The 12,055-nt window shown below is 35.1% G+C and overlaps 1 protein-coding gene across 2 annotated transcripts in view; it reads left to right on the plus strand.

Annotated features, from left to right (window-relative positions):
• Positions 1 to 12,055, plus strand: part of Nos (Nitric oxide synthase) — a 114,892-nt gene that overhangs the window by 101,233 nt on the left and 1,604 nt on the right. For both annotated transcript variants that reach the window (XM_076113170.1, XM_076113171.1), the window contains 17 exons: positions 732 to 873; positions 1,876 to 2,015; positions 4,185 to 4,359; positions 5,289 to 5,470; positions 8,203 to 8,317; positions 8,407 to 8,646; positions 8,754 to 8,858; positions 8,942 to 9,000; positions 9,084 to 9,190; positions 9,293 to 9,522; positions 9,725 to 9,973; positions 10,075 to 10,228; positions 10,302 to 10,471; positions 10,551 to 10,761; positions 11,036 to 11,123; positions 11,208 to 11,478; positions 11,560 to 11,751. In XM_076113170.1, the coding sequence (XP_075969285.1) occupies positions 732 to 873; positions 1,876 to 2,015; positions 4,185 to 4,359; positions 5,289 to 5,470; positions 8,203 to 8,317; positions 8,407 to 8,646; positions 8,754 to 8,858; positions 8,942 to 9,000; positions 9,084 to 9,190; positions 9,293 to 9,522; positions 9,725 to 9,973; positions 10,075 to 10,228; positions 10,302 to 10,471; positions 10,551 to 10,761; positions 11,036 to 11,123; positions 11,208 to 11,478; positions 11,560 to 11,751 (2,830 nt within the window). The remainder of the gene's footprint in view (positions 1 to 731; positions 874 to 1,875; positions 2,016 to 4,184; positions 4,360 to 5,288; positions 5,471 to 8,202; positions 8,318 to 8,406; positions 8,647 to 8,753; positions 8,859 to 8,941; positions 9,001 to 9,083; positions 9,191 to 9,292; positions 9,523 to 9,724; positions 9,974 to 10,074; positions 10,229 to 10,301; positions 10,472 to 10,550; positions 10,762 to 11,035; positions 11,124 to 11,207; positions 11,479 to 11,559; positions 11,752 to 12,055) is intronic.

Consider the following 12,055-nt stretch of genomic DNA (forward strand, 5'->3'; position numbering starts at 1 on the left):
AAATTATTTATATCTCTTAGTATAACGAAGTCGCGCTAAGGCATATCCGCCATTAAAACAGTTGCCATGGCAACGGAATTTTGTTAATTCAATGTCATTATAATATTGATTTTTGGCGACTTCGTTGAATTTTCTGATATTTCCCGGGAAATGCGTAATTTTCCCGAAGTAAAAAGTAGCCTATGTCCTTTCTCGGGTATCAAAATATCTCCATACCAAATTTCATGCAAATTGGTTCAGTAGTTTAGGCGTGATTGAGTAGCAGACAGACAGACAGACAGACAGACAGACAGACAGACAGACAGACAGAGTTACTTTCACATTTATAATATTAGTATGGATGAGTAATTGTTCGTGCATTTAGTGGTTTACTGTGAAACCTATATGTCTGTAAATAGTCCGAAATTATACTATTACACTGAGTTTGAATAGTTATATTTCTTATATTTTGGCAAAACAATATGTATGACACCGGTATAAAACAATAAATAAAAAGAATTATTTTCGTTAGTGTCTCACTGCTGGACAAAGGCCTCTACCGTAAGCTTCTAGGCACCTGTTCGTTTGGTCCCTTTAGCCATATGTTATTTAGATATACCATTAAGATGTCTCACTTCAAGCTTTAGGTTCGGCTTATTTCAATTTCTTAATCATTACCCAATATAAGTCAACCAGGGACCACGAGGTATATTTATCTTGAATGAAACTAATGTTTTCTTCTGTGTTATTAGGACGGCCATCACAGTGTTCCCTCAGCGCACAGACGGCAAGCACGACTACAGAATATGGAACAGCCAGCTGATCAACTACGCTGGTTACAAGCAACCAGACGGTACTGTTCTCGGAGACCCAATGCACTGCGAGTTTACTGAGGTAATAAACTACTAGTACTTATTGGAAAAGACCAGCACTAGGTGTATTAGATTATTTTCAAAGAACGTAAAATGAAATATCTTATCAAAAATATTTCAAGTATTTTATTTTTTTTGTAAATTAAGTTAACTGTTGGGATTCCACTCTACTCTTTGGTTTTACTCTTGCAATATGAATAATACTTTCTTTGAAAGATAAAAGTAACAATTTAAATAACAGTCGAAAAAATAAATTCTATTGTTATTAAGTGGAATTCGTTACTTGTTACCGATTTAAATCGTTTGTTTTCACAACAACAATTTACAACACACATAACAATATTTCTTCTATTCATTTCAATCGTTTCAAACACGAGCTTTACATCTGCACATTCTATTTGCAAAACCTAGTACAGTAACGATTGATGGTCATTGAAAAACATTCAGTTATTGGGTCCGCTACAAATAAATCATTCAATGACTGACATATCTCGTTGTGCATGCACCTGCTCTGTGCACACAATAGTAAAACTGTATTGTCCAGTTAATTGTTTACACTAGTATTGTTTATCGGGTTTGTTTACATGCAACAGCTGATTACGTGTGACTATTCTAATTTGGGATATTCTGCTTTAGACGGGTGATTGGTCAACTAATCGGTTTTAGTGTTAGATAACAATATTTATTACCAAATATAGATCTGTGAATTTGCTGTTAATGTTACCAGCTTCAGCTCTGGTTTAAATAAATACATTGACTAATCCTAATGAAAAGATAGACATTGAGCACAAAATCTTTAATTGCATCAGAAATACGAAATGACAGCCAAAGGCGGTAATGAACAGTTTCATCGTAAACTACATAACGATAAAATTTGTAAATAATATCGAACTTAAACACATACGCAAACAACAACGCTTTTCAATTACGCCAATTGTCCAGACAGACCCTTCAAGCCAATACATTTCACTTGACCTTTTTAATCGACATCACGAACAAAACTTATCGCAATAAATTGTTGCAGCTCTGCTTGAAGCTCGGCTGGAAACCGGCGCGTACCGCCTGGGACATCCTGCCCCTCGTGCTCTCGGCTAATGGAAAAGACCCCGACTACTTCGAGATCCCGAGGGAACTTGTCATGGAAGTATTCATGACCCATCCCACGTAAGTTTCAGATTAGTCGCTTTTTAAACTCTTTTGTAGCTATTTTCGTTGACTATCTACATATAGAGAGACAAAATATGACTCTGTCATCGATATGAGTTTTGAATAGGATATTTCAATTGCACCTCTAATAACTTTAACAGAGTTAGCTCAGTATGGAATTTTTAGACTTTAGTTCTCAAAATCAAAAATAAAAATCTAGAGCTTCTTCGAAAGCAATCTTGTATAGCGTTTAAAGTCTATAATGTAGTCAATGCCTAAGTCATCATACCGATAAATTACTCATATCTCTTGATTAAAATCAGTAATTTATCTGGTATTGAAAGTATTTGAACTTATTGAAGATCAGTGTATTTGCAATTTACCAGGCTAATAGGGTTGATGTGCTTTCTACTGCTTCATATGGACGGAGTAAATTAAGACCTCGAAGTGCACAATGAATCCACCCTTGAACTCAAATATCATTTATAGTAAATTCACTCTGATGACATTATTCTCTCCCACATTTAACGACACCCGCAATAAATCACGACGTTATATTACAAGCAAAGAATAAACAGCGATAAAATTAACACTAATATCTGAAATCAATCAGCGAGATGATTCTTAGAAATTATCTGTATAAACATTATGACTCGCACTCCATCACGTTCCAAATAAACGTCATAGTCTTTTGTAGTTTCAAAGAAATTGTACATAGTTTTATAATTAATCAGCGCGGCTAAACCCAGATTTAACGCGACCACGAAATCCGCATGAATTATAAAATTTATTAACGTTTCCACATCACTTGTTATGTAAACCGACGATTTGGGGACGACAGTAATCGTAGCACGAAACTAAATTAGACAGACTTTAGTCATGATTATGTTTTACTTTAATTTAGAGACATTTTCTTCCAGCATATATTGCGTGAATGTTCTCAACAAATCTTGGCGTAAAACAATCGTTTCGAACTCATTACACAATTTGACGTAATCAAGTTTCTCCTTACGCAAATGTAAATACTTTCAAGAAACAATAGATGTACTTGGATTTACATACAGTTTACCCAACGGACCAGTTTGTAAAACTTAAATGGGATCAAGAAAATACATGACGCCTAAAAGCGCTATTCTGAAACTACATAATATATTTTCCTATACAATTTATGTGATACATTGTTTCTTTAATGGCCCATTAAAAGAGTGATTGAAAGTATAAATACCAAAAGGAATACAAATTGCTTACTTAAATAAAATATCGAAAAAAGCTGTAACGTATTTTTAATAGTGGAGTAAAGAAAGTTTGAAATACGACCTGAACTAGCAAAAAATACTTAACGAGAAACGTTTGCACAATTGATTGCTAGAATATCTTTTTGATAAAAAAAAAACATTTAAATGACCCACAGACAAAAATAAAACAGAAACCAACAAACTTCGAAAATATAAATTGCTCAATAATAGCAAAACCCGGTGCGTACGAAAATGTCCCAGATTTACGGTACAAACTATGTATTACATGACAACACACGTCGTTCTTATTTTCCATCAAGGATTTATGCCAACATAAAAAGGTCTGAGAATGCATATAATGCCGAGAGACGTGCAAATATAGGAACGACATCCATTCAACGCAGATTGCTTATCGTAAAAGTGTGGTCCAGTGATCTCCAATCTACGTTTATCGGCTATAAATCCGGCTCTATTCAATAATGTATTGCTATTGATAATGTTAACCGGCGTTAACGTGTAATAAACTGCAAGTACAAAGGATTAGTAAATCGTTATCGTTTGGTAATTCCTTTGTAATTGACCGCTATTTTCCTTGTTCCTGACGATACATTTCAAATTGTGTTTCTTCCTCATGAATCTTTTGTTTCCGTTGTGAGATTTTGCAATGATCTTTATTCTTTAAACATTTTTCTCAGCACGAAGCAAGTTAACGACTCAACAGGAAACTTAAATCGTAACACGATATCACATCGTTAGTCTTACAAGACAAATATACCTACACATTAAAATGTTATTTTTACGAAAAAGAGACTAAAAGACATCGCATATAGAACGAAATTACTCTAAGTTTAACTTTCCAATGCTTCTACTAAAATAATTGGAAGTAGAGTTTAATCTATAGCAAAATTTCAATCAGATGAAATTCGGAAACTAATTTCAAACTTTTCGTTAGGTACAAATGGTTCGAAGACCTGAACCTCCGTTGGTACGCCTTGCCTGCTGTCTCCGGTATGCGCTTCGACTGCGGAGGTATCGAGTTCACCGCCAATGCGTTCAACGGCTGGTACATGAGTACTGAGATCGGCTGCAGGAACTTCTGTGACATAAACCGACTTAACATGCTGGAGGTAAGAGGATTAATCATCTTTTATTTCTCCAGGTCAAGATCAAAACCTTCAATAGATTAGGGATTTTCTTCTTAATATTTAGATGCCATTTCCTTTTGCAAAATAAAGGTTTTTAAAAATGACATTGAAGACACGTCACACTGTTTATATGAATTATATTAGGTATATTATTTAAATTGGGCTACGGTCACGGATTTATCACCACTTTTTATTTCTTTTAGAAGTTCCATCTTACAAAATCGGAATTTAATTTACATAATGTTTCTTTCTTCCCTATAATATTACGAACTTCAAAATATGACACTTATAAGTCTAAATTATGATTAATAGTTCGAGTGGATTTTACCAAGGCAGAATATTCTAGTATATTTTGTAAGTCGGTAACATATTAGAAGCTGAAACTTCCTACATAGTTCTGTTAATCGTATAGAATGAAATGTTCATGTTTGCATGAATCCGTGTTTGCGTTAGAATTTCAGCCACCGACATCACGCAATATGTGGTTGAAATTTTGGTCGCGTGATTGACGACTAATTACAGCCTCTCTTGATTTCATAATACCAGCTTTGGGATGTTTAAAATTATTTCCAATTTTGCTGATTTTATTAACGTCCTGTATTCCCAAATGTCCATACTCATCGAAATGTGAGAGTGATGTGACAATTTATAATATGAGTTCGATTTGAAACGAGATACGAATTGAATTAGTACATCGAAATTGATAATGAGTTGAAAGCTGCTTTTAATACCTCATTACTGTTGATCGCATTATTGTTACTAAAACCATTAATTGCATTGTCATGTTAATGCAATAATTGAAAACATTCACATATAGGTCTAAATTAATATTGGCTTACAGTAAACAGCAAAGGTTTGCTGTAAGCCATTAATTTGACTTTTAATCGTAATAAATAACTGCTCTCTAACAGAAAATCGCACAAGGAATGGGTCTGGATACAAGGACTCCAGTCACTCTCTGGAAGGACAGGGCTCTGGTGGAATGCAACGTTGCCGTTCTACACAGCTTTCAACTGGCCAACGCCGCTATTGTAGACCACCACACCGCTTCTGAGAGCTTCATCAAACATCTTGATAACGAGAATAGATTGAGGTAAGATATTTTAAACATTAAGACCAAACGTGGACAAAGGTATGGCACTTTTTTGCATAATAATTTAAGTATATTTCAACGGTGGACATTCGTAACAATGTTTAGTTGTTAGTTAATTTGTATCACGCGTGCGTGCTATGATAGTACAGACAGGAGCTTGAAACATTTTGACGTAAATATAGTTTAAAAATATATGCTTACGGATATGTTTAATAGATTAGGGATATTTTTTGCGCTTATCATATAAAGAATTGCATTATTTATTCACAAATACAATTAAACGTCATTCAATGAGTTATTTGTGACAAAAATACTTGTCCATACAATTCTATGGTCCCCCTTTCCGGCTAGCATGGTCGGCCCTGTCCCCACAAGCTGTTAAATTGTTGTTTTAAAAGCCGTAGTATAAACACAGATAATCAGATTAATGTCGCTGTGCCAAGGCATCCGGATCCGGCACATTAAATACATTAAAAATACGCAAATGAGCAATCGTTTACCGCTTAATATATCTGCAAACCTTCAATTGTGTGTGAAAATAACAACCTTCTTTGGTATAGTTAAAGAGAAAAGAAGTATTCTCTATTACTTTTTGTTTAAAAGTGATGAAATAAAAATATTTGTTAATCGGCTGTCTTCTAACCTTATTAACACAACAGAAGTCATTTGTAGAGAACATTAACATTAATATGTCATTACGTTAATCTAAAAAACAAACAGATCTTTGCGCAAAAATAGTTAGTGACGTGGTTGTCGTAGCCGGTACTACAAAAACACAACATTTCGACATTGTCGCGACCGCGTGTAGTAAACAGATTGCGGATGAGAAAACTGGACTTAATTACAAGCAGACCTGCTTCATCATTAAGCTGTCAACACCAGCGCCTTGCATACAATAACTAAGACATGTGTACAGAAGGACGTAATAACAAACAACGCGTTTGATTATTTTCAAATATCGTGTGATTGTTTTGGTTTCCTACTTTACCACGCGACTGTACATCGATTACGTCACTTCATTTATCTGTGTCTAAAAATTCGTACAATCATTCTCTGTGTTACGGTTATAGGTTTTTTATTTGAGATGTGCAGGATATCGACGAATGGATTAGGTTTTTACGTCGGATCTTATAATGCTGCACGGGATGGGTGTTCATACAATTTTAAAGGTGACTTAAGTTTTGGTATCATCTTAGAGTTTTTGGTATGTAGTCATAAGATTAAATATGACCAACATTTCTTGTAAAAAATGTTCCCCGTCTTTGGGTGAGCGTGGTCATTAATTAATCAATAAAGCATGTCCAAGATTAAACGGTCTAGTTTATTCTTTCTATTTTTACATCGGATCATGTTAATTATAATTCGTGACGGATTCAATGAGCCTAATTAAAAAGATGACACGTCAAAACGTATGCAGCACATTTCTGTGATTGGCAAAATCAAATTTGTACTCTGAAGTAATAATCTGATAGATTATACCGACAAACGTCCATTCTTAAAAAGTCGTAAATAAGCGTAGGATATGTTCAAAAAAGCAAATACTTCAAACAATGAATCACTTAGTTGTTTATACACGTTTTACGTTTGGTAGCCACACGTCACATTTTATAGTCTAATTAAACTTGTACTGCGTAACTTTGATTCAGTTCCACAAATACGTTGTAACAATAGGATGTGGCTAAAATGGCCGGATAATTTCGTGAGCTAATCGAGCAAAATTTGTTTCAATTTACGCCCACCCCGGGTTCATGATTACATTTGTCACGGTCTCAGAAATTACGAGATAATTTCGAGGGTCTTGCGTGTTGTGCATCAAAGTTAATTTTATTATAACCTACTATTTTTGTTTCTATCCCTGACGTTTTTTTTATAGCCATACAGTTTGGGTATAATGTTATTGGATTATGCTCCTTTTACTACATAAAATATTGTGCTTTTTAATCATTCTAAAATATTTTGTTCGTTATATTATAATGCAACGGGTCTTAAACCCGATTGAAAAATTTAACACTTTACACGTGTCAGAATTAATTAATAAAATTAAAAAAAATATCAAATTAGTTTAAAATCAATGTCCATACTTAACAATCATTTAAATGTTAATTATTCACAAGCTTTACACATAACATTGAGTGGGAGTAAAATATTTAATCTTAACAAATGATCTACGGCATGTTATGTAAACAACAATACTAGCTCCTGCACCCGGTTGACAGCTCGTTCATTATAATATTAGTTCATGCATTATTCAATGTATAATGTTGTCTTTGTAATTAAAATATTAAACGATTGATCCTCTATGAGTTGAATTTCTAATCTCTGCAACCTGTAATGAGTTAACTTTATGAGATGATTATCATATTTTAATTAGTTTTTCATTTATTTATTATGGATCTTTACATAATTATGCATCAACTTCATTGCCTATTAGTATACATAAGTACCTCATATCTGACAACAACATGAGGTGTTTTAATGTGCTTCAGATACTTTTTAATTGATCAAAATTCTTCGATTTACACCAAACAGTGAATAACTACTTTAATTTGTTCAAGGAAGTCACGTTTTATTTGTCACGCATGACCACTGTTGATTTGAACTGTACCTTTGTCATTAACATCGCATTTCCGCGGAGTATTTTTTTGATCAGTGACAACTCTTTTACTACCCTTTTCCTGATTTCGACAAAACGTTAAAATCTGGAAAAGAAGTTAAATTAATGATATCTACAGGTCTGGTTGCCCGGCTGACTGGATCTGGATTGTGCCTCCAATGTCTGGCTCAGTCACTCCTGTTTTCCATCAAGAAATGGCACTCTACAATTTGAGACCTTCTTACGAATATCAGGTACGATGAAACGAACTTTCATTATTTATAAATTTTGATAAATCAGAATATAGTTTAAAGAATATTATTTAATTGGTTATAATTAATAGGAGCCCGCATGGAAGACCCACCAATGGCAGAAATCAAAGCCAATAAGCGGCAAAAGACCCATCAATAGGAAATTCCATTTCAAGCAAATAGCTCGCGCTGTCAAGTTCACATCGAAACTATTTGGACGGGCCCTTTCTAAGAGGATCAAAGCAACTATCCTGTATGCAACCGAGACGGGCAAATCTGAACAATACGCCAAGGAGTTGGGTGTCATCTTTGGACACGCTTTCAACGCTCAAGTACGTAATAAGTCGAAATCATTTAACACTGAAATAATGGTTTTATTTATAGTACAGAATAGGGATAATTTAGATTTTCGAGTTATTGCAATATATTTAACTTTTAGGTCCACTGCATGGCTGATTATGACATCACATCAATTGAGCATGAAGCTCTTCTTTTGGTTGTAACATCGACTTTTGGTAACGGTGATGCACCTGAGAACGGCGTTGTAAGTATATACTCGAGATTTTTATACGATTTTATAGTTTTATGTCAAGAAAGCATTGTATGTCATAACAATCATTTTTACAGGCTTTCGGAGAACATCTTTGTGAACTGCTGTACGCAGATCAAGTTGAAGAAAACGCTGGGTAAGATAAAATAAACTTTATCTTGTTAGATTCATTTAAATAAATCTGAATGTCAAAGTTACAAACTTAATATTTATTTCTAGGAATCAAATGCTGACACCAAAATCTTTCATAGCTAACAGCCAAATTGAAATGCAAAGATATGTTTCTGGTAACCCAAGAAAACTGAATCGTTTGGAATCATTGAAAGGTAAAAACAATTTCCTTACATTTTACAATTAAATATTGTATCCAACTTTATAATGACCTTTATCGATGTCTGATATCTATTATACCTCCCTTTTTGCTATAGGGAGTACAACCGATGCCACATCCATAGACAGTTTTGGTCCATTAAGCAACGTCCGTTTCGCGGTGTTCGCACTCGGCTCAAGCGCTTATCCGAATTTCTGTAACTTCGGCAAGTACGTGGACAAGTTGCTCGTTGACCTCGGAGGGGAACGAATCCATGACCTTGCGACCGGCGACGAGATGTGCGGACAAGACCAGGCCTTCCGGAAGTGGGCCTCTAACGTTTTTAACGTAAGTTCTTAGCAATGACTCGTTAAAATGGTGACTGACCTATGATGGTACTGTTTTTACCATTGATTATTTCGACGAAATTCGAGATATTTTTGTATGGGAAGTAATTACGTTATTTAGCCAATTAATCGTTACTTTAATTATTGCGTTAGCAACCAAATCACCTGATAAACCGTATAGTTTACGTATTTTATGTTACCAGGTATCATGCGAGACCTTCTGTTTGGATGACGATGAAACATTACAAGAAGCTAAGAGGGCTTTAGGTACAGTTGCACTCAGTGAGGAAACAGTACGTTTTGCGACGCCAACTGGTCAGACTCCTACTTTGCAAAATGCCCTGAAATCGGCTCTTAACAAGAAATTCGTGAGCTGCATCGTGAGGGCTAATAAGGATTTGGGAGATGACTCTGCTGAACGCTCCACAATATTCATTGATATGGAACCAAGGGTAAATAGCCTCCTATCACCTTAATATTTTATTTATAAAATCGATCAATAACTTATTCAATTGCCACCAAGCAAAAATATTAAATAAATATTGTTTTGCAGGAGGAAATCAAATATGACCCAGGAGATCACGTAGGAATAATCGCTTGCAATCGCAAAGAGCTGGTGGACAGTATACTAGCCAGATTGAAGGATGTTGATGACTGTGACGAACCAATACAGTTGCAATTGATGAAGGAGACTCACACATCAAGCGGTAAGCAAATAACACCAGAATTAAAATGATTTTACTTTTCCTTACCAATACTAATTTATTTTTTTATGTACAGGGCCAGTGAAATCCTGGGAGCCACATGAGAGACTTCCAGTTGTTAGTGTTCGTGATCTGTTCACACGCTTCCTGGACATCACTACACCACCCACAACTATTCTGCTCCAGTACCTTTCCAAAACATGTGAAAATGATGAAGAAGCAAGGCAACTTCATACTTTAGCTACCGTTAGTATTAATAGTATATTGCAGAATGTTGAGGTAAATTTAGTATTGTGTTGTGACTCACAAATTTTGTTTCTCATAGGACCCAGGAGCATATGAAGATTGGCGTCATTACAACTTCCCTACTTTAGCAGAAGTATTGGAGCAATTCCCTTCGGCAAGACCCAGTGCCTCGTTACTCGCAGCTCTACTCTCGCCTCTGCAGCCAAGATTCTATTCTATCTCATCATCTCCGATAGCTCACCCAAAACGACTTCACCTGACCGTCGCTGTAGTCACGTACAAAACACGAGGTTAGTTCATAAATTTCATTTTCAGCATAAACATTGTAATGTTTTAAATGTCTCATAGTTTATTATTGCCGATTCCCACACGTGTTTTAAAACTGAAATCACTGATTCCATTTAAATCGAGTTTACAATATGATCTAATTTTGACGACGTCCGTTCTAAACAATGTGATAGGTGAGTCGACTAATATTAGCGACATTAATATATGGAAGGCTAATCAGTTTACTATTTATGATGCGGTTAGACGAAGTAAAACAATGATGTCATGTTCGAACAGATGGCGAAGGACCTGTCCACTATGGCGTTTGCTCGAATTATCTCATGGATCGTAAGCCTGGTGATGAAGTTCACTTATTTATTCGAAGGTATTATTTTTACTTTAAAACATTTAACAAAGTTTCATATTTAGATGAAGTAAATTGGTTCTAATTTTATTTTTTCTTTTTAAGCGCTCCAAACTTCCACCTTCCCGAGGACCTATCGGTTCCTTTGATATTAATAGGGCCTGGAACCGGTATTGCTCCCTTCCGAGGATTTTGGCATCACCGTGGAGCCCAACTAAACTACTTCTCTCGCTCCCACGCTGGTCCTGTATGGCTATTCTTCGGTTGCCGAACAAAGAATATGGATTTGTACCGCGAAGAAAAGAAACAAGCTATGAAAGAAGGAGTTCTTTCAAAGGTCTTCCTTGCTTTGTCCCGAGAGAAGAATGTTCCTAAGGTACGTAAATACTTGCAATATCGGTTACACATTTAGTTTGGCAATATCCAGCTTTATTTTTTTAACACTGGTTATTTTTAGATGTACGTCCAAGAGTTAGCAGAACAAGAAGGTTCCGAAATATTTGAGTTACTGGTAAACAAAGGAGCTCATTTCTACGTATGCGGTGACTGCAAGATGGCAGAAGACGTGCACCAGAAGCTAAAAGGCATCATAAAGAAACATGGCAATATGAACGATGAACAAGTGCAGAACTTCATGTTTACCCTGAAGGTCTGTATTGATACTTTTTTATGTTAATTTTATTAGGTTTTTATAACGTCCTAGAATATTTTGTCATCATTCTGAATCAAAAAGTTTCACAGTTATTTTGACTTTGAGAACCAGTTTTTGTGATGCGTAAAGTTGATACCGTTATAATCCTTGATAGTGTGATAATTAGTTTATGTTTATACCTAAATGATTGGAACTTGTATTTCCCCGTGATATTTTTTTTATTTACCTGTATTCAAATTAAATTATTATGTAAACACAAACTCTCTCGCTGGCTACCTTGAGCATTGCTTTATACTGTTTT

This window comes from Anticarsia gemmatalis, chromosome 4 (genome assembly GCF_050436995.1).
Source record: "Anticarsia gemmatalis isolate Benzon Research Colony breed Stoneville strain chromosome 4, ilAntGemm2 primary, whole genome shotgun sequence".
Taxonomy (NCBI): Eukaryota; Metazoa; Arthropoda; class Insecta; order Lepidoptera; family Erebidae; genus Anticarsia; species Anticarsia gemmatalis.